The following is a 24,057-nucleotide window of genomic DNA, read 5'->3' on the forward strand; positions in this document are numbered from 1 at the left end:
CTCCATATAGGTGCCTAATGCATGTCAGAAACTTACTGTGTCCAAATCTTCACTCATTGTTCATCCAATGTCCTCCAAACCCGCCCCTCCTGTAGTCTTCCTCTTTGGTGTGGATTTCATCATCAGCCAAATGGCATTGCTGGACTAGACTAGCGATCCTTAGCCTGGGGCTTCAGAGGCTTTGTGCATCTCCTTCTGCATGCAAAATTTCAAGATCATGTGCACAGATGTACATTTTCTTTTTCCAGGGGAAAGGTTTGTGACCCTGAAATGGAATAGAAATACTTGAAATCTCTTTTCATCCTAACTTCATATGATTCTAAATATTTTGAAAGAGGATGACAGGAGACACAGCCCGATGCTACTTGATACAGCTAGATGGCAGGCTCCATTCTGCCACATCCTGAGCGAGTCATTTCTCTTCTCTCAGGTCGGTTTATATCACTTGTAAAATGAATGCACTGGACTAAATGATCCAGAATAATACCTTGCAATTCTACTTTCAGGTCAAACAAACCAGGCCAAAACAAAGAAACAAAACCTGGTAATAAGCTTGGGAATTCAAACTGGTCTCTCCCAGATCCTCAGAAGTCAGAATGGCAGGGCTGCCCAAGTTCTAAGAGCACTTTGAGCGGGGAGAGTGGGAGGCTTAGAGAGGTGAGACCTGCCTAAGGCTCTAGCCGAGGGACTCACCAGCCTTCTTAAAGATGACGTCTGAGGGATGATGGGGGACGGAGAAGAAAAAGCTTCATCTCTCTCCCCAAAGAAACTTGGGGTCTGATTCCTGGAAGTTTAACCTCGTAAACCTTGAAAACTATGGAAAAGATCTCTTTATAGTGTTGGAGGAATTGATTTTGAAGGGTAAAATTTGCATGTGTGCAGTCTAATGCCTCTTGTTAGTCTGGCTTTGTCATCAGAATCCGGGTAACATTTTGTTACTGAGGAAATGAATTTGTCACAATATGCACCATTTTGATTTGGTCCTTTCTACTTCCAGCTCTCTTCCCCTGCCTCCCCATGCCTATGCTAATGCCGGCTGTTCCTTTCTTTGTAAGTGTGTCCTGTTTGCTCCGGGAAAGAAATCCATGACTAAGTTCTAAGAATACACATAGCACTTAGGGGAGGTTGTTTGAATCCTTTCCTTCCCCATAGAACGTGGTCCTGGGGACATCAGTGTGGAAGGTAGAAGGTTGATCACAGTAATCCCCTCACTTTGCACCTACTGCTCCCAGTATGTGCAAACTGTTCAGCAAAGTTATGCTGAACACCTAAAGCCAAGTGGAACACACTCCCTGTTCTAGGCCCTCTGTCACTTAAGAGGAATGCTTTTACCCAGGGGTTTGCGCTGGAATCTGAGCTGTGTCTAGTGTTTCGCTCCTCCCGCCCTGGAAGCGGGGAGGCTGGGTTATATGATGGCGAGGAGAGTATCTTTGGCCAGTAGACAAGTTGTCTCCAGTACTCCTACGGGGCAATGGGACTGAATGAGGCATTCCCCCCCCCCACCACCCCCCCCGCCTGGCTCAAACTCCGCTGTGCCTCAAGGGCCCATTAGGCTGCAGGTCACAGCAGCTGGAGCCCAGGCGCCCAGAGCCGGTCACGCGTCTGTGCTGCCGGCTCCACGAGGCACAATGGAGTCATTGACTATTTATTTACTCGGTACAACAAGGCCGCTGTTGACTTAATTACAGGAGCCTCCCTGCCACCCCCGGGATATTTAAATGACTTAACGGACTTTCCATTGCCAGTGACTCTTCTCTCAACCTCTGCAAAGCCCGAGTCTTCCCAACCTGGACAGGTGCCATAGGCATGTAAGAGCGTGGAGAGTCCCTAGTGGGGGCAGAGACGTGGTTTTCCTTGATAACCGGGTAGGGTTGGCAGGACTAAGTGTGTTCCGGGGCTGGGCTGAGTCAGGCGCTTGCCCTGGGGTGTGGAGGGCGGCGAAGCTGCGCCTGGCTTACCTCTGCGAGGGCAAAGAAGCAGCCAAAGGGCAAATGCTTGTTTCCAGTTAAGACAAGCGATCCCCGGGGACGCAGAGGCTCTCTATTCCCGGCCTTCGGAATTAGAGAACCGACCGCCGCGGGGGCCCTGGGCTGCCCGCGGCCTCGGCAGAGCTACGGGATAGCACCAGGCCCCTACCTTGCACGGCCCGGGTGAAAAGTGTCTGCTGTGCCGGCTCGGACCCACTTAAACCTCCTCGCCAATCGCTGCTCGTCAACTGCCGCTGGGGAAAACCCCCTAGTCCCTGCTCCAGTTCATAGTGTAGGGCCGAGGATAACATAGCAACGGCGTTGAGTAGATGTTGACTTTTCCGACCCAGAGGAGCAGAACCCGGGGATTGTTTGCAGAAGGTAATTGTTTCTTCTGAGAGGCAGGGGGACCTGGCGTGCTCTCGCCGGCGGCCCCTCCCTGGAAGTCGGGCTGCGGGAAGGCTGGGGGTTTGTGGCGCTCCTCCCCATCCCGGGCCTATTAAAACGTCCGTCAGAGAATTCTGACAGGTGGCCGCCAGGCTGGAACTGGTCCCCAGGCTCGTTTTTCCAACCTTCGAGTCTGCGACGTCAGGTTGGAGGCCCATCAGATCTGATACCCAACTTATTTTCTGTGATTTGCTTGGGTGGGGAGTTCAGGGAGCTGGGGGGAAAGGAGGCGTCTGCCATTAAGGCGCCAGACAGGCACAGAGACTGCCCGCCGACCCCCGGACACGCGGGCCAAGTCCCCATCTGCTTTCGGCCCCGGAGGCCTGGAGAAGGCGGCGTCCAGGCGTCTAGGGGGCGCGGGGAGCGCACTGGTCCCCTATTTCTTGGTGTGCTAAGGGGGTGTAGGTGCGAGTGAGGAGCAGTCAGGATCTGTCTCGCAGACCCCGAAAGGGAAACAAATGGCAGTAGTTGGACTAAAAGGGACTGGCAGTCACTTTGGAGACTGCCAGCTGCTCCCCAAATTTGATGGCAGAGAAGTTTCTTTGCTATAGTGCGGAGAGGTAGAAAAGCGGCCATCCAGAACCAAACGTGCTCGGGCTCCCTATACCTGTTGTCACCACCCAGGGCCAAGCAGATTCCTCGGGGCTTTGCGTCACTCCTTGATCGAACATCTCGGGTCTCCGTCCTCTCAGCCGAGAGCAGGCAGGGCTGTTTGCAGGGGACCGAGCCCGGGCCCGGGGAATCCACACGGCCAGGTCTGGAGGCGCCCAGAACCCTCGCGTTTTCGCTCCTGCGGTCCGGGGCCAAGGCGCTGCGCCCTGGGGGCCGCGGCAGGCCGGAGTGCGCGGGGCCCGCGGGGAAAGGTGCGCGGCTCCTTTAAAGCGAGAGGCGCGGAGCCCCCCCCCCCGCCCCAGGAGGCGTGGCCGCCGCCGCCGCCACCGCCGCTTCGCGGTCTCAGGCTCCGCCGCCGCCGTCACTCGCGCTCGGCGCCCGCGGCTGCGCTGCTCCGTCCGGGCGCCGGGACTGCCCGCCGGACCTCCTCCGCCGCTCCGCCCCCCGCCCGCCGCACCGAGAGAGGTAAGGGCGCCCGCGGCGCGCTCGGCTCCGGGCCGCCCCCGCGCTACGCCCCCGGGAGGGACCGGGCCGCGGGGGGCGCTCCTCGCCCGGAGGGGGAGCGAGCCGCGGAGCCGTGCGCTCGGGGCGCCCGCCCGCCCCGCTCGCGGCGAGTGGCTCTGCCCCGCTCGCCTCGGCCAGTTCCCGGCAGGGATGCAGCCGGTTCGGCCGGCTCCCCACTTAAAATAATTCCGTAAGCGACGCGTCGGGAAGCGGCCTCCGCTGCTGGGACCCCCCGTGGCCGTGGGGGACAGATGGCCTGACGGCGTCTGCCGGGGGCGGACGAGCCCGCAGCCTTCTTTCCACCGTCCCGTTCTTCCATTAACCCTGCTCCTTAGTTCTAGGCTGAGAAGTACAGACACTCTCAATACTGGGCCGGTATTGGGAGCCTCTGTAAGGACCGGGAGGGCGTCCCATCAGGTAAGGGGAGTGGTGCCACCTGCCCTCATCAGAAACGTCCAGAACTTTTAATGACTTTCATCCCCTGTTGTTGTTTTGTTTTGTTTTACCTTCAAGGAGTTCTTTACTAAACAGCAGGACTTAACTGAGACGCCTTAGATAATGATTACCAATTTAGGAAATAGGGAATATTAGACAGCTTACACTGCTACTACCCTTGTGGTACCACACAAATTACCTTCTATCATTTCTCCATCTTCATACTGTAAGTATTCTGTCATGAAAAATTACCTTATGGATTAGTGGTTAGTTTCATTTCACAAGAGATGATTGATTCATTTGAATCTTAGTTTGTAATTTAGTTACTGAAAGATAGGCAATAGTATTTCACTCTTGATTTGTCTAAGTTCATTCATTACCTTATAACTCTTTATAGAAATCACTTCTGTAACCTCCTAGGCAGCTTCCAGGGGCCTTAGGAATTTAGTTAAACAAACAAAATAAAACACACAGAAGCAAGGTGATGGAGAAATTAGCGATGCCCAGAAGTCTTACCTGTTTGTTTTCTTTTGTTTAAACCCACTGAAGATTGCACAGGCTGGAGTTAAAAAAAAAAAAAAAGGTTCCAGGACATGTAAATCTATCCCAATTCAACTTCTTAAGTAAGACACACACCTTTTCGGGATCTAAAAATTAATTAAAATGCTAAATGTCATTAATCATCAATGCAGCAGAATGTTGGTGCAACAGCTGATACTGTGTTCAGAATCACGAGGGATTGCATAGCAAAGCATTCATAGTTGGAAAGAGTGAAGTGCAAGTATGCAACAATGTGGTTTTAACTGCTGTCAGCTCTGACTTAATCTGTGGCACCCGTAATGCTGTAGCTAAACAGGCTGTTTGTTTTCACTTAGCTTCAGTACAGCAGGCCACATGCATGAAAGAACAGATCAGGTGTTACTATAACATGAGGTTTCTCAAATGTCACCATAACAGCAGGACTTCGGTGACAAGTCAAGTGGAATTCCATTCTTAGAAGGAATTCCACGTGAAAATTTAAGTATAGATATGTCATGGGAGAACCTTTGAGATACCTTTGAAATTCAGGTTGTTCTGGGCTATGTATTTGCTGTTTCTTGTGAAAGGTATAGGCATTGTCTTTTTAAACATTGTGCTGTAAGGATTATTACACATTTGTGCATGCCCCAGCAGGTGGCGGCTAACTAGAATAAGATTCATTTTCACTGGGAGAATAGAAAACTAAAATTGCTTCTCAAGTAATAGTGCCCAGGAATCAGAGGTCATTAGTGTCAGTAAATATAAAAATACAGTGAAAGATGAAGCTAATGGCTTTTTGTTGTTGAAACAAGCTTTGCACGAACATGATATGCATATTATTCTTGGCTGATTTATCACAGGCTTAATATCTCTTCATGTCAGCCTTCTGTAGGATTTTTCTTTTCTTTCTTTTTTTTTTTGAGGCTTTCTTTTAGACATAGCTCCTCTCTGTGTGTGCATATATGTATGCGTTTGCAGTTTGTCATCTCTGCTTTGACCTTGGAACTTACAGAGCTTTGGCTTCTAGAAATAAAGATTGCCATATGGTTAAAATGAGAAGCAAGCAAGAGAAACCATGGAATAATGTGTGTAAATCTCACCATTACTAAATATATATGATTGCCTGGCATGAATACTGTTTTTTTTTCTTTGAGAAAGGAGCAAATTACAAAACGGACACATTTTTAAAAGACAGTTAAATCTGGTCAGTGAGTACTATATAATAACTTTATATAGCCCTTGAACTATGATGTGTGGGATCAGTATTGAGGAGAAACTTGTAATAACTTCAAAATTGACTTATTATAAGGCATCTTCTGTGCCACTGAATCATTCTGTACTAGTACTGGGGAGGTAATTTAGGGAATTTTGTTGTTGCTTTGTCCTGGGAGTGAGTGAAGTTTAATTAGAAAGAGTAAGAATTAGTATGATTCACCTTGTAATGGATGGAAGTCTAGAGGTGGAGAATTCTAAAGCAATCACTAATTGTACTTTTTAGAAATGTCTTTAGCCATTGAACATTGAGAGTATGTTATCAGTATTATGAGTTCTTGGTGGCCTCTCAGACAATTTGTAAAATATTTTTTACTGAGAAACAAGTAATTCAGTGCTCATAAGGGAATTCACAGTTAATGTAAATGGCTTTCATAGTAGTATACCCTGGCAAGGGATGACTATTAGCACATCCTGATAATGGCAAGCAATCTCAGTAAGTCACACTGAAAATATACCCACAACATAGTTGACAAAATAGTCCTCTTGACAATGTGAACAATGCAATAATTCAAATTCCCTCACTCCGTGTAGTGGAAATATGCACAGTGTCACCTCAAATTGCACATTACCCTCTCCCTCTCAATGTACTACTCTGGAATAAATCGATGCCTAGAGCGCTGTCCGCGGTCCTGAAGAAAGGTTGTCTCCTGTTTTACAGAAGTTCAATTACCCAGGTGGAGCTGCTGTCTATGGTGTTGAAGTGTTTCAGATTAGTTGATGGATGTAAATGAACCTAATTTAGCAAATGTGCAAAACTGGTTCTTTGGGGACCAATTAATAGTAAGAAAAATTAATGATAGACTTTTTTACTGTTTAATTTACTGTGTAAGAACTTCATGAATCTGGAAGCTTGATCTTTCACTTTTCCAACTAGACATCCCATGAATAATACTACAGAAACTAAATAGTTTAGAATGCTAGTTTTAAGTAGAGAAGTTACAGTTGTAATGCCAAATGTCATTGTGTTAACACAATACATGAGCAAGGAGTTATGGTAGATTTTGTTTTCTCAGGTTCCATTAAATGTCAACTACACTGCAAAAATTCAGTATTTTGATTAGTCACAACAGACCATGCTATTTTAGGTAGTAGTTATCAATTATAATGACAGATGAAAAATCTAAGAATATTTATTGTTGCCCTGGCAGTCATTATTATTTCTGCTGGGATCAAAAAGAAAAAGAACAAATAGAATGGAATATATGAGACAGCAAATACAAGACAGAACCATGTTGGGCTGTTCAAATCTTACAAGAGAGATTTTAAACATGAACTGAAGGAGTCGCTAGATACCCTTAGTTTTACCACAAGGTGTTCATATTAAAGTGCTCAGACAGTCACATTATTTGATTGAATTGCCTGCTACACTGCAGAACTGGGCATTCATGATACTTATTTTTTGACACTGCAGTTATGCCTCCATCTTAACAAAAACATCAGTGCCCACTTAATGCCTTTGAAAAATGTAGGTTTATTTTCAAATCAGCATTTTATAATATTTAAGAAAAGTAGATAGAAGAAAACATTATAATGGAGTGAAAACATGAAATTGTTTACTTTTTCCTGGAGAAAATGTACTCATCTCATTCCTTATTAAAAATATCTTCAAATAAGATATGTTCTTATCATTTTCTAATAAGTTTTAACCTATGCTCCTGTTAATCAGTCATGAGAAAATTTAATTTTAAGCTACAGGTCTTGCAGTTTGCCTTTTGTGCTTCTTGATCACTTAAAAATATTAATATGTAGTAATATATTTATTACTATCTATCTGGGTTTTGTTTACTAATGTAAAATATTAGGATTGGATATTTTTACCTATATACCTGGGGGAATAAAATTTATTTTTATATTTAAAGACTATATTTATGTACCCTTTTCTTGAATAAATTGCTACTTGTGAAAGCCAAGACAGTCACTGCCTGGGGACTCTTAAGTATTCTGACCAAAACACTAGAAAATAATAAGGCATTTTTAGACAAAACGGTGACACTCAGTGTTACTCCAGCTGTAATACCATATTACACCTTTTAAAGAAAAACATATTCAGAAAACTAAAATGAGAAGAAAGTTGGGCGTAAATAACTGAAGACATTGGAATTTGCTGCACCAATTCAAACATCATTGTCTTTATACATATGCACAATTATTTTAGATGAGCTAAAAAAAATGGGTGGGAAAATGATTCCTTTATTTTAATAGTTTTTCCATAAAAATTTCTATGAAAAAATTTTTTTCTCATAGAAACTTAACTCAAGTTTTTAAAGACTATCCTCACCTCTCCGATTGCGCTCCAGTTTATATTCAATATTCCTGGATAAAATTTAAAAATTATAAATAAGACCTTCGTTCAACCTGAACAGAAGTTGTATTTGCAGTAAATTCCTCCTTCAGCTCAGACCACTTCTTTTTACAACTCCTAGGTGAAATGATTTTGATTTAGCTTGTCCTTTATTAAAATTCATCAGTTGATTGTAAGAAGTCAGCTTGCATACACCAGTCACTCTCCTAGCAAAGACTCTTATTGAAAATAAAAGGACTCTCTTCCAAGTAAATAAATCCGACTTCTTTCTTGGAACTCAAGGCGGGTGATCAGATCGGTTGCATAATAGATATTGGGAAGCTAACTGGCAGGGAGCCTTAAGAGGCAAGCAGCTATCTCAATTTTTCTCACTTAATCTTGGCTTCACGTCAGAAGCTGTGCAGCAGTGCAGTAGAACAGGGCCTGGCAAAACCTTTGCGAGCAAAGAGCCTTTTGTGCTGGGACCGTGGCTCGCTACCGACACTTAGGCAGTTTCCAAGGCTGGATTTCCTATTGATTTTCCTCCTCCTTCGCCTCCCCAGGCTCGCGCGGCCGGACACTGTGGGTGTGCGTGCTGGATTTCTCCCGGATGCTTCCCGACTAACATGGATGTCCCACCATCCCTTGCAGTGGAAGGTTGCTCCTTGGCGCAGTGAGTGAAGAACATGCAGCGATTGCTAATGGGTTTGGGAAGCGGAGACTCCTTCCTCTCTCTGTGACCATGCCGTGATCGTGTCTGCGGCCACCACCCGACGCATCCTCATTGCTACCCGAGCCGGGAACCTAACGCTAGATCGGGGAAGTGGGTGCCGCGCGTGTGGACACAGAAACACCATGAAGATTATTTCCCCGATTCTAAGTCATACAGTCTTCAGGCGCACCATTAAACTCCTGCTCTGCTTACTGTGGATTGGATATTCTCAAGGAACCACGCATGTATTGAGATTTGGTAAGATTCCCCATAGCTCCCCCTTGCCTGGTACGCGGCTCCGAGGCGGCCGGGTGTAAACAGGCGGGGGTCGCTGCGCCAGGCGGGTGGGCTCCCTGCGTTCCGACCTCTGCACCGCGTCGCCACCCAGGGCTTTCAAGGACCCCCGGTGCTTTGCATTTGCCTTTTCCCGTGGACCCTTTGCAGCCGCGGAGGGTGGAGCGAGTGCGGGCGGGCGGCGGCGCGGCCGCCTTCCCCGCGCGCAGGAGCTGCCGCAGGACGGCGAGGGCGCCGGGGCGCTGGCGGCGGCGGCGCGCAGGGCTCCCGGGCGCCTTCCGGGCTCGGCGGCCGCCCCGCCGCGCGCGCCGGGCTCGGCGCCTCTGCCCGCGGGGCACGGCGGCTCAGCCCCGGCCGCTCTGGCGCGTCTGTCCGCCTCCGCCGGGACCCGGACTGGCCCGCGGGCGAAAAGCGCGACCCCTTCTGATGGCGCTGGTCGTCAGGGAGCCCCTTGCGTTAACTTCGGCGCTGTTCCAGTCCCCGGTGCCCTTAGGGGGACGCGGGGCTTTAAAATATACGGTTGAAGGGTGGAGGCTTTACTTACCAGGGCGAGAAGGCTGCTTACCTCCAGTGGAATAGGAAAGGGTTTTGTTTGTTTTTAACTTGCGAGGCTCACGCTTCCTCGCCGAGCGTCCTGCCCTGAAAAAGGAGTAACAGTGGTGACTGGGGCGGCGGGTCGTGGGTATGGGAGGCAGTCGCCGTCGTTATTTCTCTGCGGACGGTAACAGAGCCGAGGTGGCAGTTTCGTATTAGGGCGATCTATTGCTTTCCTACGGAATCAGGGTTCCCTTAGAGCTCCGAGGAAAATCTAAACGTAGGATTCCCGTGGAAACATTGGTCAGAAAGGTTTGCTTGGAGGAAATGAAGCGTGGGCCTCGCTCAGCAGCTCTCGATGGCCAATGGAGTTTCAGGAGGAGCACAACTAGTCAGGGAAAGTTCCCTTAAGTGGATAAGAGCCAGAGAGAACCCAGCGGCGTGAACGCTCCTACTGTGGGCTCGTCTTTTGACAGTTCAAGCGGATTTAGACCAAAGAGTGCAGGAAACCATATAATCTTGAGTATGTGTCTTTGAGATAAAAGCAGATACATTAAATCAGTCACATTTGAATTGAAGAGTGATTGCCTGCATCTCCTGTTATATCAACAGTGCCTTGTCACTTTCATTTTTCACATTCGCCCCCATCCCACCCCTGCCCAGGATGGTAAAATCTACCATCTCTCTCCAGCTTGGTGGAACTGGCGTGGGAATACTTTTCACAATATTAAAACAGGGAAACCCACCCCTCGCCCCCACCTCATACACATAGACACCTGGAGTCCAGAAGGCTGCTAATGACAAAAAAAGACAATGGGTTATCGCCGTATTCCTACTGTAGTGGTTTCCCTGCTTTCTTCATGCCTTTAGAAGGTACTTAAGCACGTTGCTCTTAGCAACAAGCATCCACAGAAATGCTTGTTTCTTTGGATGACATTAAACAGGTCTCTGTATAACTGGAAATGTGTGGTGTGTGTGTGTGTGTGGTGTGTTCAGCTGTTCTGCTTCAAGCATGGTAAATGCTACAGTATGGTAGTTTTGCCCAATATTTTGAGTAATACAACCTACTTATCTGGAAGACTGAGGAATCTTCTGAAGTGTTTGTGAATGAGTGTGCCTTAGTATGTTTGTGGACTGGGTGGGGAAAAAAAGAATTGGAGCCAAAAACTGCCACCAATACTCTGAAGATTTAATTATGGCTGCTCTGGTCTTTCAGCACGACATTTGCTGAGTCATTAGATTGTTACATTCGCTGATCATTTCATATCTTCATATTAAAAATCTTGGCGACTGTAGCAGAGTGTGTAGCAGCCTTCCAAAAGAGCTGACACACACACAAAAATACATTTTCCTCGACCAATGCTTACTAAGAATGTCCTTAAGAAATAGGGGGAGTAGGCAAAGACCTTCCCACCAGTGCCTTGATATCCTAAAACAACAACCCAGGTTTTCCATAACCTGTTATTTTCTCCATTAACTTCAAACATCTTCCACATGGAGATCCATTTTCTCTGATTTCTGACCTGAGTTGTGGGGAAGGATTGTGTATGTTGTAATCACTGGAACATTTCCCTGTTGGGGCTATTTTGATGCAATAGTAGGAGTTTTATTTTCTTCTGGAGGAAATTATGTTTTGAGTAGGGTGGATAGTTGGTTGAGCGCGTATAAACCACTCATGAGAAAGGCTATTTTCAACTTCGGCTCAAAAGGCGAATCAGAGCCATATCCGTGGCCCCGTCCCTGGAAGCGAAGGGGTTGGGGTGGCTGGCGGAGCAGCCTCCCCGGGACGGCGGCCCGCCGGCTGCTGAGCGGGGGGCATCCAGCCCCTTCCCCACTGCCCCGGTGACCCGGCGCGGCTGGGAACTGGTGCACGCCCGCCCTGCGCCTCCACCGCAGCGCCATGGCAACTGGATTGCCCGGCCCGGAGGCGCCCCGGCCCACTTCCAGTTGCTGTTGGGAAAGCCCCGCGCCGGCTGCACGCCGTCCTAGGGCTGTAGCTTGACCCTGCTTTCTCCGGTCACCTCTGTTGATCCAGGAGCAGCCCCGCGCAGACGGCTGACCTTTGCCAAGTTCCTCGCCACCCGGCAGTCTTCTGGGTGCGCAAGGCTGGCGCGCTCTGTCTTCTGCTCTCTCGTTCCCTCCCGCCCCCGCCTCCCTGCGCGCCCGCGAGCGGCCAAATGCACTCTCGCAAAGCAATTCTGACACTTGGGCACAGTGACTCCTCTCGAGGGTCCAAGAAAACTTCCTGCGTTTGCGCCCGGGAGCGCCCCTCGGGCACCCTACCCCCCACCGCCCGGCTCCCGCGGGCTGCACACCCGGGCCTGCCCCTCCGGGGCTGCTTAGCAAACGTAACTCTGAGAGAAGGGCTTCCGGGCGCTGGGCCCAGGGCGCTGTCCCGAAGCCTTAAGGCGGTCCGGATCGCTGAGGTGTGTGCAGGGTGGGCGTGAGCTGAGGGTCAGCCAAGGGTCAGTTCCTCCCAAGCAGGCAGGCGGGCACCTCCCCGCGGGTCCTGGCCATTTCCCTGCCTTCGACCCTGCCTTAGCACATCTAGGCTTCTCCGGAGCGTCCACCCAGCGGACGGGGACCACGCGGATCTCGGGCAGTGGGAGAGTCAGGTCCCTCGCTCCAGGTCAGGTCAGACATTCCCAGCCCCTTTTTCCAGGCGCTGCATCTGCCACGCCCCCAGCAGGGCCTCTCCTGAGCACTGGGCCTCCGGGAGCAGGGCTTCCCCAGCGAGGTGCTAGTGGACGGGACACTTGTGGGTCTCCGCAGCTGTGTCCTGCTCGCCCCCAGAGAGGGCGAGTCTGGATCTTTACATCTGCGGGGGCGTGGCCTCCAATCCCACCGCCTCCCCGCTGAACTCAGGCTCAGCGGAGCTTAAACATCTCCGTTACTTCATTGCCCTTTCCTTTCGGGTGTGCTCCGGCCTCTGCTCCTGGGAAAGCATGGGGACCAGTAACCAGCTCTGGCGGGGACTCTGTGCAAAGCTGGCAGTCCAGCTTGGAGTTTGGGCCATTGGCATCTCCTTTAAGCAGTCACTCTTAAAGCTACCACTTGCTTCCAATCTTAGAGGTCAGGTTATTTTCCAAAGACCTTGTCTGAATTGGCATTTAGAACGTCATGAGCCAGCACATCAACCCAAATTTTCTCTCACACTCTTGGGCAGCTTCTCCAGAGTAGTTCTTCAAAGAGCTGCGCATGTGATGGGGCCACTTCCCTTTAGATGTTTCGGCCTAGCTTTTCTCTGAAGCATGCCAGTAGGATGGCTTTCTTAAAGGCTTCCCAGGAGAGGTCTTTCTCCCCAGACTCGCTTGGCACTGCCCACTGGTCACCTCCTGCGTTGGCAAAAGTGAAGGCAATCAGCAAAGGGACAGCCCAGGTGAAATGCACACGTGAAAGGGAACAGTGAAAGAGGCGGTTCCCCTGGAAAGCCGCCTCTCTGCTGGACATCCCATGTGCTCCTAGATGGAATAATCAGTAGCAGATGTCCTACAACATCAGGGAGTGTGAGTGAACTGACTGAGCTTAGAAGCCACCTGTCTCTAGGGGTTCTTTGAAAGAGGTTTTCCTCCCCTTGGGAGGTGAGGTGGGCGGGAGGGAGGAGTGGCCTACATCTGGAACAGGACAAGTGGCTCTTGGGCGGAGGGAATGGGGGAGTCATAATACTAGCGACTGTCTGAATCAGATCAAGCCCAACACCTGCTCAGCTGCGCTCTGGAAAGCATGGGAGGAGAATCTTTCCAAGAATCACCACCACCACCACCACCCTAAAAAGTCTGCTTTTTCACATGAGTTCTCACTTGCTCTCAGAGCTTCAAAGAGTAGCTCTGATGTGATCCATCAACGGAGGCACACTCATTTCAGAAAGTGACTTTGAAAAATGATCTTTTCGTCCTCTAGAAATAGCACGTCTCCTCCACCCAGACGCGTGGAGCTCAGCACATTTTCTGGCTTTGTGTGGTTGTCTTTCAGAAGTGAACAAGGGTTCATATGCCAAAAGACATTTCTTCAGACAGGCACCTTTTGCTTTTTAGTCTAATTCAAGTGATTGTGGCAGTGTGTTCATTCCCTGAATTCTCAAATGACACTGTTTCAACATTTACTCAGCTCAGGAAAGTTAATGTGAATCACATCCACACAGAAGAGGAATGAATATACCATGCACCAAACCTGGGATGTATCATGGATTATTACAGCCTTTCCAAGTCTATTCACTATTAAATAAAGTGTTTTCTGTGATAATGATGACATGATTTTTTATTCTTATTTTCTTGATGGCAAAACTTCTGATAAGGAAATGCTTTGCTCTTTTGTGGTAGAAATTCAAGTGAGAGGAGTTTATGTTTTCCTTCTGTTCTTAGGATTTTCCTGTGTAATTGTAGCTCTGGTTACATTTATTCCCTGGAAATTGCTGATGTCCGATTTACACATCAGAGTAGAAAGCAAGTGCCCTGTCTTTTAATTGCGCTCTACTTAAACCATTAATCTGCTAAATTCATAATGCCTGGGGTTTGCAGGAGGTCCCAGGTTTTCCTTAGTAGGGTGGCCTGATGTATTGAAATGGAACTGATTGTTTTACGTTTGGGTGCTGATGCTGTATCTTTTATGGGCTTTCAATTTGTCCAGTTATCTAGGTACTAGAAATGCTTCAGATGAATCATAAACTGTAAATCTTAGCATGAAAGGTAAGGTCAAAAGCCGCTGAAAGGGAAGGAAGTAGTTGCACCTTATCATTATTGACTGGTCTAGATTAAACACCAAAGAAGAAGATTTCCATCTGATAACGTCATAGGGCTTCTTTGCTGCGTCTGCTGACAATTTTGTAAGGTAATTAAATTGGCTGATTGAAGTCACGGTGGTCATGGGGCGATAAAGACCATTTGGATTTAATGGAATTTAAAACAACAGAGCACAGAACACAACTCTTACAGAACAAGAATTTTAATGGCCCATTCCGGTGCTGACTAAATAGAATGTCCTTAACAGGTTTAATAGAAAGGGCAAGGCAGATTAGCACTATATAGTCTTTATGGTTGAAGATTGGGGAATTAAAATTTTCCCTTTCAAAGACTCATTAATGCATTATTAAGATTTAATGTAGGTTAAATAAGCTTTCTTTAGACCTTCTTCATATAGGGGAACCTAGGTTTAGGAGCAAGTTTCAATAAAGAAATATTTTTAAGAGCTGACTTAATAGATGGAATAATATGACTAGTTTCAAACACAAAAGACTTTAAATTCTTTTAGAGCATGCAGGTTGTTGAGGGTAAATGTTGACGGCAAATCCTTTCTTCTATGTAACTGAAAAGAACAAATCTGACTTTCAAAGTTTCACTATTGGTAATTTTTTTCTTATCAACAAAGCTTCTATATAGTTGAGACATTGCAGAGATAATAAAGAAGTATTATTTTTCTCAAGATAGTCATAGGTATTTGATCTGTTCTGTTTTTTCAAACCGTTCCTTTTTCTTACTGGAAATTCTGCAGTCATGTGACCATACTTCAGTGCGTTCAGGTCCCTTCTGCCCCTGAAAAAGGGCAGCTCCCTGCTTTCCAATGGGAAGGCTCAAGGACAGCCAATCCCAACGGAAAGGCAAGTGAGAGTCCAGCACTTGCTTTCTTTGTGGAATTATCTACTCTAAGTTGTCATTTCCTTTGACTATTCCAGAGAAACCTGAAACCCAAGTTTTCATATAAAAATCTGCCAAATTTTAATTGTACACAATTTTTCAAATTGTTTTAAAAATTCTGAGTTGATCAAACTAAAGGTAGTCAGCAAGGTAGGCTGTAGCCCCACAGTCACCGGCTTTTACCCTCCAGCCCACCCCGCATTCTGCAGGTGCTCCTAGGACATACACTTTTCTCACTCCTAATTGATCCCCAGACAAGGAAATCTCATTTGTTTCTTGCCTCACGCCCTGAGAGGCAAACATTTTAATATTGTTGTATTTTCAAAGTGACAGCTAAGCTGATAAAACCAATGTGAGCAGGAGGATAGAGAAGAGCCTCAAAATCTTTCTGCAGAATTTTTTTCCCCATTTTATTTCTGTATTTGGGCTTTGAGCTCCTCTCCATTTGCAGCAACATTCAGATATAGTGTTTACCTATAGCTTGATTTAAGCCTTTTATTTTCTTAACTAAAAATTAACCATTCTTTTCTAGATTTAGTAAAGAGCCAGGCCCCTAGACAGCAGAGCTCTGTGTGAGGGTTTTGGAGGGTTTGAGGAGGTTATATCTTTCAGATATTTCCCTCCCAATAAATATAATTCTGTCAGTCTTTCTTTTTGGTTAAGCGTTTGGCCTCTCCTGTGGCCTTGTTTTAAGACAAGTATATTCTTGAATGGAGACATATAGTCCCTAGACTGTAAAGTTAGGATGACTTTATTAGATCAATCGATTCTGTCTTTGACAGAGATGCTCAGATACAAAAGAGAATACCAGGTGCCTAAGGGAGTGTGAGTGATTAGCGCTGAAGTGAAGGGGTGGCTGAGAAAACAGAGAAGTCAAATACTGTTTGATACACAGTCTTTTCTAGATTTACTGCCAGGCATCTCACTGCTTTGTAAATTGATCCTTTTGCTTGTTTTAGTCTAAAACTTTGAGTATATGTGATTATTTTAAATAAGGTGTCAGTGATATTCTTGCATTGTCATATCTCTTCCCAGTCATGAGGGTTTTTAAATGCTTTTTGTGCCCTTTTAAAGCAACAAGCTGCTTTCCCATCATTGAATTAAAGGAAGTATTTGGAAGGTGTTGTCTTTAATATCCATGTCTGTCTCCAACTCAGTCTCACTCTGAGTCCTTGACATCCCAATGCAAGTATTGCTCTGCTAAAATGATCAAATAAAGCAAATATTACAGAAAATTATTCCTTCAGTATAGTCATAGGCTTTTGGTCTATTTTATATTGTTTTTTAAAACTCTGCCCTTCTTTTGCCAACTGCAGTTGTCTAGATTCAGTTTATCATAGCTTTTAGTGAATTCAGGCCCCTCTTTACCCAGAAGAAATGAAGTAAAAAACTGTAGAATCCTGTAGTATCTGAGCCTAAGGAATCTATAGAGATCATCAAGTCTAGCATTGCAAGTTTAGAGATGAATTGCAATCATCTCTAAACTTAGGGTAGTTAGATAGCTTGTTCTGGTCACAGCTAGTTAGTGTCAGATTTTGACCAAAACATGAATATCCTGACTGCCAGTGTAGTTATATTTTTCAGTGAATTATGCAATTTTTCCACTGTAACCTGTCTCTTCTATCAATTTTAGGAGGAGACATCCATCTTAGCTCCCCTAGACATTTGCCTACTTTGTTTCCTCCACCTTTTCTTTCATAAAACATTATTTCATCCATTATACCTATTCCCTCTTTTTCTCCTTTTTTAGAGCTCTCTATCCCCATCTCCCATGCCTGCCAAGGTCCCCCTTCCCGTTTCCAAAGCTGTGAACACATCCATTCACTCAACAAATAGTAATTGAGTACATATTATGTGTCAGGCAAATAAAATTTTAAGACCAGCTTCTGAATTCAAGGAATTTGTAATCAAAGAGAAAAGACACATACATATTACAGTACCAGTTGAGTGGTGTAGAAAACATATACAATAGTTGTTTAAAGAATATTATTGGAGGCTTGAATTTTTATATTAGAGATAGGACTCTCACGGGCGCCTGGGACAAATTGTGTGATAGGGAAGGGAGGGTGGGGAACGTATGAGAAGATTCAGCACAAGAAAAGGAATTTGGGCAGAAACTATAAAGGTGAGCCTTGGGATAAGGAATGTCCAGCTGGGTAGCAGGATAGATAAGGTCTTGCTTTTTCAGAGCTTAGTATTTAGGTTCTAAGGTTTAGACCCCTGTCTGTAGCCCCTGGAAAGCCATTGAAGGTGTACGGATAGACTTGACCTGTACACAACCAGCAATCAGGGGGGTTCTCAGTCTGCTGCTTGCATTTTATGAAGAGTAAGTGGATCTCCTTTCTCTGTCTTACTGAAATGGAAGCAAAGGTTCCATCCTTGTTCTTGATCGTTGAAGCCTTGAAGTTCTTGGCCCAGGATCACAGGTACTTTCTAAGCAAAATTCTGAAGTTAAGTAAAGGGGAATGCCTTTTAAACATAAGGTCAGATCAAATGATTAATCAAAGAAGAGTTTCCAGTTAATCTAAAGGAAATTAAATTAAGCTTCCTTTAGATTATTGGAGGATAATTTAAAAGTATTGTTAGCTTCTTTGAAGGATACAATAAATTGCCTCCAAGGAATTCTCAATATTTTATGTCTGATACCCAGAGATCTCTATTACCTAAAACATTATATGGATATACATATTTATACTCATGTATATTAGTGTATGTATAATTACATGTAATATGTAATAAAATTATTTTAAATCAGAATTTAAGTTAAATTAAAACAGTTTTAATAGAATGGGTTCACTGTTAGTAATATTCAGTAATTTTACATGAACTCAGGACCCAGACCCTGAATTTATTTACTTTATTTTATTTTATTTATGATAGAATCAAATATATTTTTTAAGTTTTGGATATATTTTAATTGAAGTATAGTTGATATACAATATTATATTATATACTGATTCAACAGTTATATACCTTATTAAATCCTAACCCCAACTAGTGTAGTTACTATCTGTCAACTTAGAAAGACGTTACAGAACTATTGACTATATTCTGTATGCTGTACTTGCATCCCGTGACTGATTTATATAATGCTGAGATTTTTGTGTATCTTTATCTCCTTCATCTATTTCACTCACACTCCCCAACCCCTCCTCCATGGTAAACACTTGTTACTTATCAGTGTCTGTGAGTCTACTACTGTTTTGTTCATTTTGTCTAGTTTTGTTTTTAGATTCTACATCTAAGTGAAGTCCTATGGTATCTGTCTTTCTCTGCCTGGTTTATTTCAGTTAGCATAATGCCCCTCTAGGCCCATCCATGTTGTATTTCTTTCTTTTTTATGGCTGAATAATATTTCATTATGTGTATGTACCACATCTCCCTTATCCATTTATCTATTAATGGACACTTAGGTTGCTTCCGTATCTTGGCTATTGTAAATAATGCAGCAATAAACATAGAGGTGCATATTGTCTTTTTGAATCAGAGATTATGTTTTCTTTGCGCAGATCCTGAATTTAGTTGAGTCGTGAATTATTCTTGACTTTGTCATCTAGTGATCATAAATTAGGAAAAATAATTAAATTTCACTGGTCCTTGACATAAATTTCTGTAGAATGAGTATTACTTCCTGTGTATCTACTTTCCAAGGATAATGTTGGAATTAATAGGAAAATGTGTAGAACTCTGAGCTTATTGGCAGAAAAGGACTTTTGGAATTAAAAATGTAATTGTTTGCTGTGTATGTGGAAAAAAGCAAATTTGTCATCACTCATGTACATTTCATTCAACTTCTTAAACCGCATAAACACTTAACAGAATCTCACTTTTCTAAATTATTCTCAAATAGTTTCTCTGGAATGCACCTGAAGCTGTTACAAATGTGTTGAAAAGGATTATTCTCTAATAGAACAAGATTTCTTTTGAGTTTGTAGTTTTAAAGAACTAGTCCATAGCTTCTGTTTCTTCATTAAACATCAGGAGTTTAATTGGTATTTTCAAATATCCAGAATATACATTGTAAACAAATCACAACTAAGAGCAGAAATAATAAGCAAAGAAATCATGCAAAGTCCTGTGGCTTAAGAGTTTTCACTTTTGCACTAATGCGTAGTTTTTCTAGTATATGTTCACAAACATTTTCTGAAAACCTGTTCCCGATTTCATATACACGTTATTCTTCATCCATCTGTCCATGAGGGACTTTTAGCAATTATTCCAGTTTTATAGACATGCAAGTGACTGTAGATCCATTCGTGTAGATTCAGGAGAGTTTACGTATACTCAGGTACGCTACGGTTGTTTCCGATAGGTCAGTGGGACTTCCCTGTGGTTACAACAGCATCATTGTCAAGGAGATACCCTAGGCAGTCTTTCTGGGGCTTACTCTTTAAGGCACAAGCAGGTGCAATCTCTACACCACTAATCTCATCAATCATTCTTCCCTAAGGCCCCTCTAAGTTACCTTTAGCTCTTTTTTCCAAGATCTAACCCAGTGTTTGGGGGATCAGCATAGAGGTGGGTAGAGAGAGATGAAGACACCCATTGTTGCCACATTGGAGAATCCAGGGGACTGTTTGAAAAAATGTATTCAACCTACAATACACATTTATATTTGGGGATTTTTAAAAAGGTTTTAAACTTAAAAATATGAAGGTTATTAGGAAAATTTCCTAGATGTTAAGAATGATGAGGCTTTAGATCAGTAATTCCCAGCTGTAAGGAGTTGGATGAAGGAGAAGCAGTCTCAAAATTTTTATGATAATCTGAAGAAGCACTCTCCTATCTTAAGTCTACTTTTTGTGTTTCCTGGAAGCAGCTTGCCTATTTTGGCAGAACGGCCTCCAGTGGCTGTAGGCAAGAGCTGTATTCTATTCAGTCATCTTTTCCTGAGGATTTTGGGTTGATCCCTCAGAAGCCTTCCTAGATATTGGGAGTGAGGTTCCAATCACTCATCCTTAGCTTGTTCTCTAAGATACAATTCTCTTCCTTGTGCTGTTCCATATATCAACTAGTCTTTAAAACCTAGATAAAGTTTTGCTTTCTCCAAAAGGTCTGTTTTTAGATAGGGATTCTGTAGAATAAATTCAAGCATTGGCAACAAAATTTGATCAGATCAGTGGTTCCCAAACCTTGTTTCACAGCAGGATGGAGAAAGCTTTAAGTCATTTTAAATACTGGTTCCCAAACCTGGAGATTCTGTGGTTTAACACGTTCATTTTCCACAACTGCATAGCAGCTTTCCTTTTTTTGAAAAACTAAACCGTGTCCTTAAAGGAAACAAAACAAAACTCCTGGGCAGCTTGAGAAGCAGTTACTGAGTCAGATAATCCTGAGGAGTTTTTTGACCTTTGAAACGACAGTTTCTCTGTTTATAATGGGCACATACAGCGACTTTCTGGGTTACCAAGTCTGGTAATCATGACTTGGCTGTGTAAATCAATGAGGAAATTTTGTGGATAAGGGTTGTCGCTTGGATATTTTTTTTATTCCTCCCAGAAGACATATGGTGATGGGCTCTCAGCATAACACTGAAGGGCTGAGTGATTAAAAGCTAAGCATTTAGAATATTCACACTCACATATCTGACTTCACAGCCCAAAGGAACGCTAAACAGGTGTTGTTTTACAAATAATGTCTAAGATGATGTATAGCAGCGGGATCTTCCCCTTTCAACCTCCTACTAAAAGGAGTCCCTAATCAATTTAGAATTTTGTTTTTCCAAAGTCTGTCAGAAAAAAAATTGTAGCAGACTTGTGCTCTGCATGAGAGCACTCCAGCTCAGTTGCCATGAATACATACAAACGGCACACAACCTGGGCTGAAAGTAGAGTCCAGCACAGGTGGTGGTCGTTAGATATTACTTCCACGACACTACGCCCACCCTTGTCCCTAGTCCCATTCCCTGGTTACACGCTGTGGTCAGTGCTAGATCATGGTGCTGAGAGCTGGAATCTGGACACTGTGTTTGGAATGAAACCAGAATGTTCTTATGTATTTGTCCAGGTGGGCATTGTCAGTAATATATACTGCTTTAGTATTAAAACAATAATATCTTATCTGTCCAAATTATTGGTAACACATTTTTGCATTATTTATTGCCTACTACATAAAATATCAATTTCTTAAGTATAGTCCTAAAATTTAACTTGCCGTCTGGGAAATTTGTACAAGATTATGTGTAGGAAAACACCTTATTGATAGTACAATTTAAAAGCACAATTATAGATTGGTTAGAGATCCTTAGGCGTTAAAATCACCGTAATCACATACTAATGATAATTTTTAGATATATATTGAAGAAGCTCATCAAGTTAACTAGTTCTCAGTTTTCTTATTTGTACTCAGCTATGTTTACCGATGTGTTTAAATATTGTCAGTTATTTTAATTAAAATAGTTCAGAGGGGATTTAACAATTGAGAGCATGTAAATATGCAATTTCCAAAAGCAACATATCAGGTGGTATGCAATTCTCTGGAAGACAAATTATGAAAAATTCATGCACAGGGCATATATTTCAAAGTAGGTTTTATTCATATATATTCATCAACTGTAGTTCTAGAATTACTTTAATCTTCCCATTTTTGTAGGGAAAATACATATATAGGTTATGAAAAAGTGTTCTCTGTAGAGAATAAAAACAAATTTACATTTATTCAAGGAAACTTATTTGCTAGCTTTAGGTAGGGGTCTCTGACTTTACTAAACTTGATAGCTACAAGCAAATATTAATGGAAGTGAATTTCTTGAAATTCTTTGAATTTTGGACATGTGTTATTTCCTAGCAGGTAGCAGACTATATCAGCATTTTTAATATAAACAAGGATAGAACCCTAGCTGAGATTTCAAAATACCGTATTTTGTAAGTGGACTGTGGAGAGAATTTTAACTCATATTTGTTTATTTTTCTTCTGTACTATGTATATTATGAGGATACTAAACTTGAATATTAAAAAACTGCTATATAATAATAAGAAAAAGCACTGTTTGGGATAAGCAATCTCTCTCCTTCTCTCTTTTGGTGTTATTCTTCAAGAAGGATAAAGCTAAATTTGTTTACCAGAAAATAAATGTTATGGTGGTCATAAAGAGGATGATGAAAGCTTCCTATCAACGATTCCAGTTTTTATTTCATTTTTTATTTCAATTGCCATTCAATTCACTAAATATTTACTCAACATTAGTATCTTTTGTCCAATTCTTCAATTACTGACACAATATAGTAACTGGAAAGCAAGATATAATTAAAGCTTCAGCAAGTGTGAAAATTTCCTTCAAATATGGTTGATCATTAAAAAAAATACATTATATGGGAAGGCTCCTAATGATATTCTGTTTTTTTACCAATAGAGAACAAGATGTGTATTTTTCAATTGCATAGTATAGATTCTGTTTCAGTATTTTATTTCAAAACCTTGTTACAATTAAAGACTCACCTTATTAACCTTTGCTCTAAAAATTCACATGTCGTTTGATATAACATCAAAAAGTATATATACATGAAACTGATTTTTCTCTCATATTTAGAGTATATACTCTATACATTGTAGTGTATTGCATAATTATAATCTACACATACTGTAATATTTATGTCTGTGTTGTACAGGCAACCAATAATCCAGTCCACTGTTAATTCATTCATCTTTCTGATCATTCATTTAACAAATGTTCAATTGCCACCATATGCAAGACACTATACTGGGCTCGAGGGCCATCAGAATTTGAAAGTAAAAAGAACATGGTCATAGCATCAAGGATCTCACATTCCATAGGTATAGGCAGCTGGGTAAAAGAAAATTGCAAGACAGTGTGACGAGTGCATACAGTGATATGGAAGCAACTGTTGTAACAAGAAGAGGGGCATCGAGCTGCACCTGCAAGACAGAGTTTCTGAAGCCTGTTGTTTGCATCTTTCCCTAAGACTTGTGATCCACTGAGGACTTCATGCAGAGATTTCCTTCTTGATACCAGATTAGGGTGGCTGTGATGTTTGTGCCCCTTCTTTCCACTGGCCTCAGCACCAGAATCCTTCAGCTGGGCCTTTTGTCTCAAATCATAGTGATGCTATTAATGTATTTATTCTGTACACACAGACACACACACATACACCTATCTATCTACACAGAGGGAGAGAAAGTAGTCTAAATAAATGTAAGTGGTTGAGCACTGTCTTGTTAGGACATAGATTCAGTGACTATCACAGAAATACCCCCTGATAAAAGACAAGACAACAAGATAGGTGTTCCCTTCTAGCTCATATACAAGTGTGGATTTGGGCAGTTCAGGGGTGGTATTATGGACTGCAGCCTTCTGGGGTCCTGGTACTTCCAACTGTCTATCCTGGCATCTGGTGTGCCTCTCTCATGGTCTGAAATGGAGCTGTAGTGATCTCAGATTCCCAGCAATGGGATGGATGCCCCCTGGCTGTTGTACACACCACTTTACCCCACACCCTGTTGGCAGGAACCTAGTCACATGGCTCTACCTGGGCACACAGGAGGCTGGGCACTGAAACCCTGTTACACTCAGGGTACAGTCCTGTAGGGAAGTCATGGAGAATGAATATAGAAGAACCACTCGTGGTCTCTGCCACCGGCTTCCAATGAAACATGTCAGAAAGAGGCTCTTTAGAGTTTGCAACTTTTTTGTCCTTATAAAGTAATGCTTTGTAGCATCTTTGGAAAATAGGGAGAAGTGTACAAGTAAAAGTAAAACCTCTCATGATTATGCCATTCAGCCAACACCATTCCTATCATTTTGTTTCTATTCACTAGCTTTTTCAAATTAAAATAAAACAAAAGCATTTTGGTTATAAAACTAATATGTATTCATTGCACAAAATGGAA

At 43.6% G+C, this 24,057-nt stretch overlaps 1 protein-coding gene across 7 annotated transcripts in view; it reads left to right on the plus strand.

The window, feature by feature from the left end:
• The first annotated feature begins 1,799 nt into the window (after positions 1-1,799).
• Positions 1,800-24,057, plus strand: part of GRIK2 (glutamate ionotropic receptor kainate type subunit 2) — a 588,905-nt gene continuing 566,647 nt past the window's right edge. For 5 of the 7 annotated variants that reach the window (XM_036890419.2, XM_057489451.1, XM_057489453.1 and 2 more), the window contains exons 1-2: positions 3,367-3,491; positions 8,604-9,010. In XM_036890419.2, coding sequence (XP_036746314.1) covers positions 8,896-9,010 — 115 coding nt within the window. In that variant the 5' untranslated portion in view covers positions 3,367-3,491; positions 8,604-8,895. Of the gene's footprint in view, positions 2,349-3,366; positions 3,492-8,603; positions 9,011-24,057 lie in introns of those variants that run through there. The other 2 variants (XM_036890420.2, XM_036890423.2) reach the window with 2 other exon arrangements.

This window comes from Manis pentadactyla, chromosome 12 (genome assembly GCF_030020395.1).
Source record: "Manis pentadactyla isolate mManPen7 chromosome 12, mManPen7.hap1, whole genome shotgun sequence".
In the NCBI taxonomy this organism is placed as follows: domain Eukaryota; kingdom Metazoa; phylum Chordata; class Mammalia; order Pholidota; family Manidae; genus Manis; species Manis pentadactyla.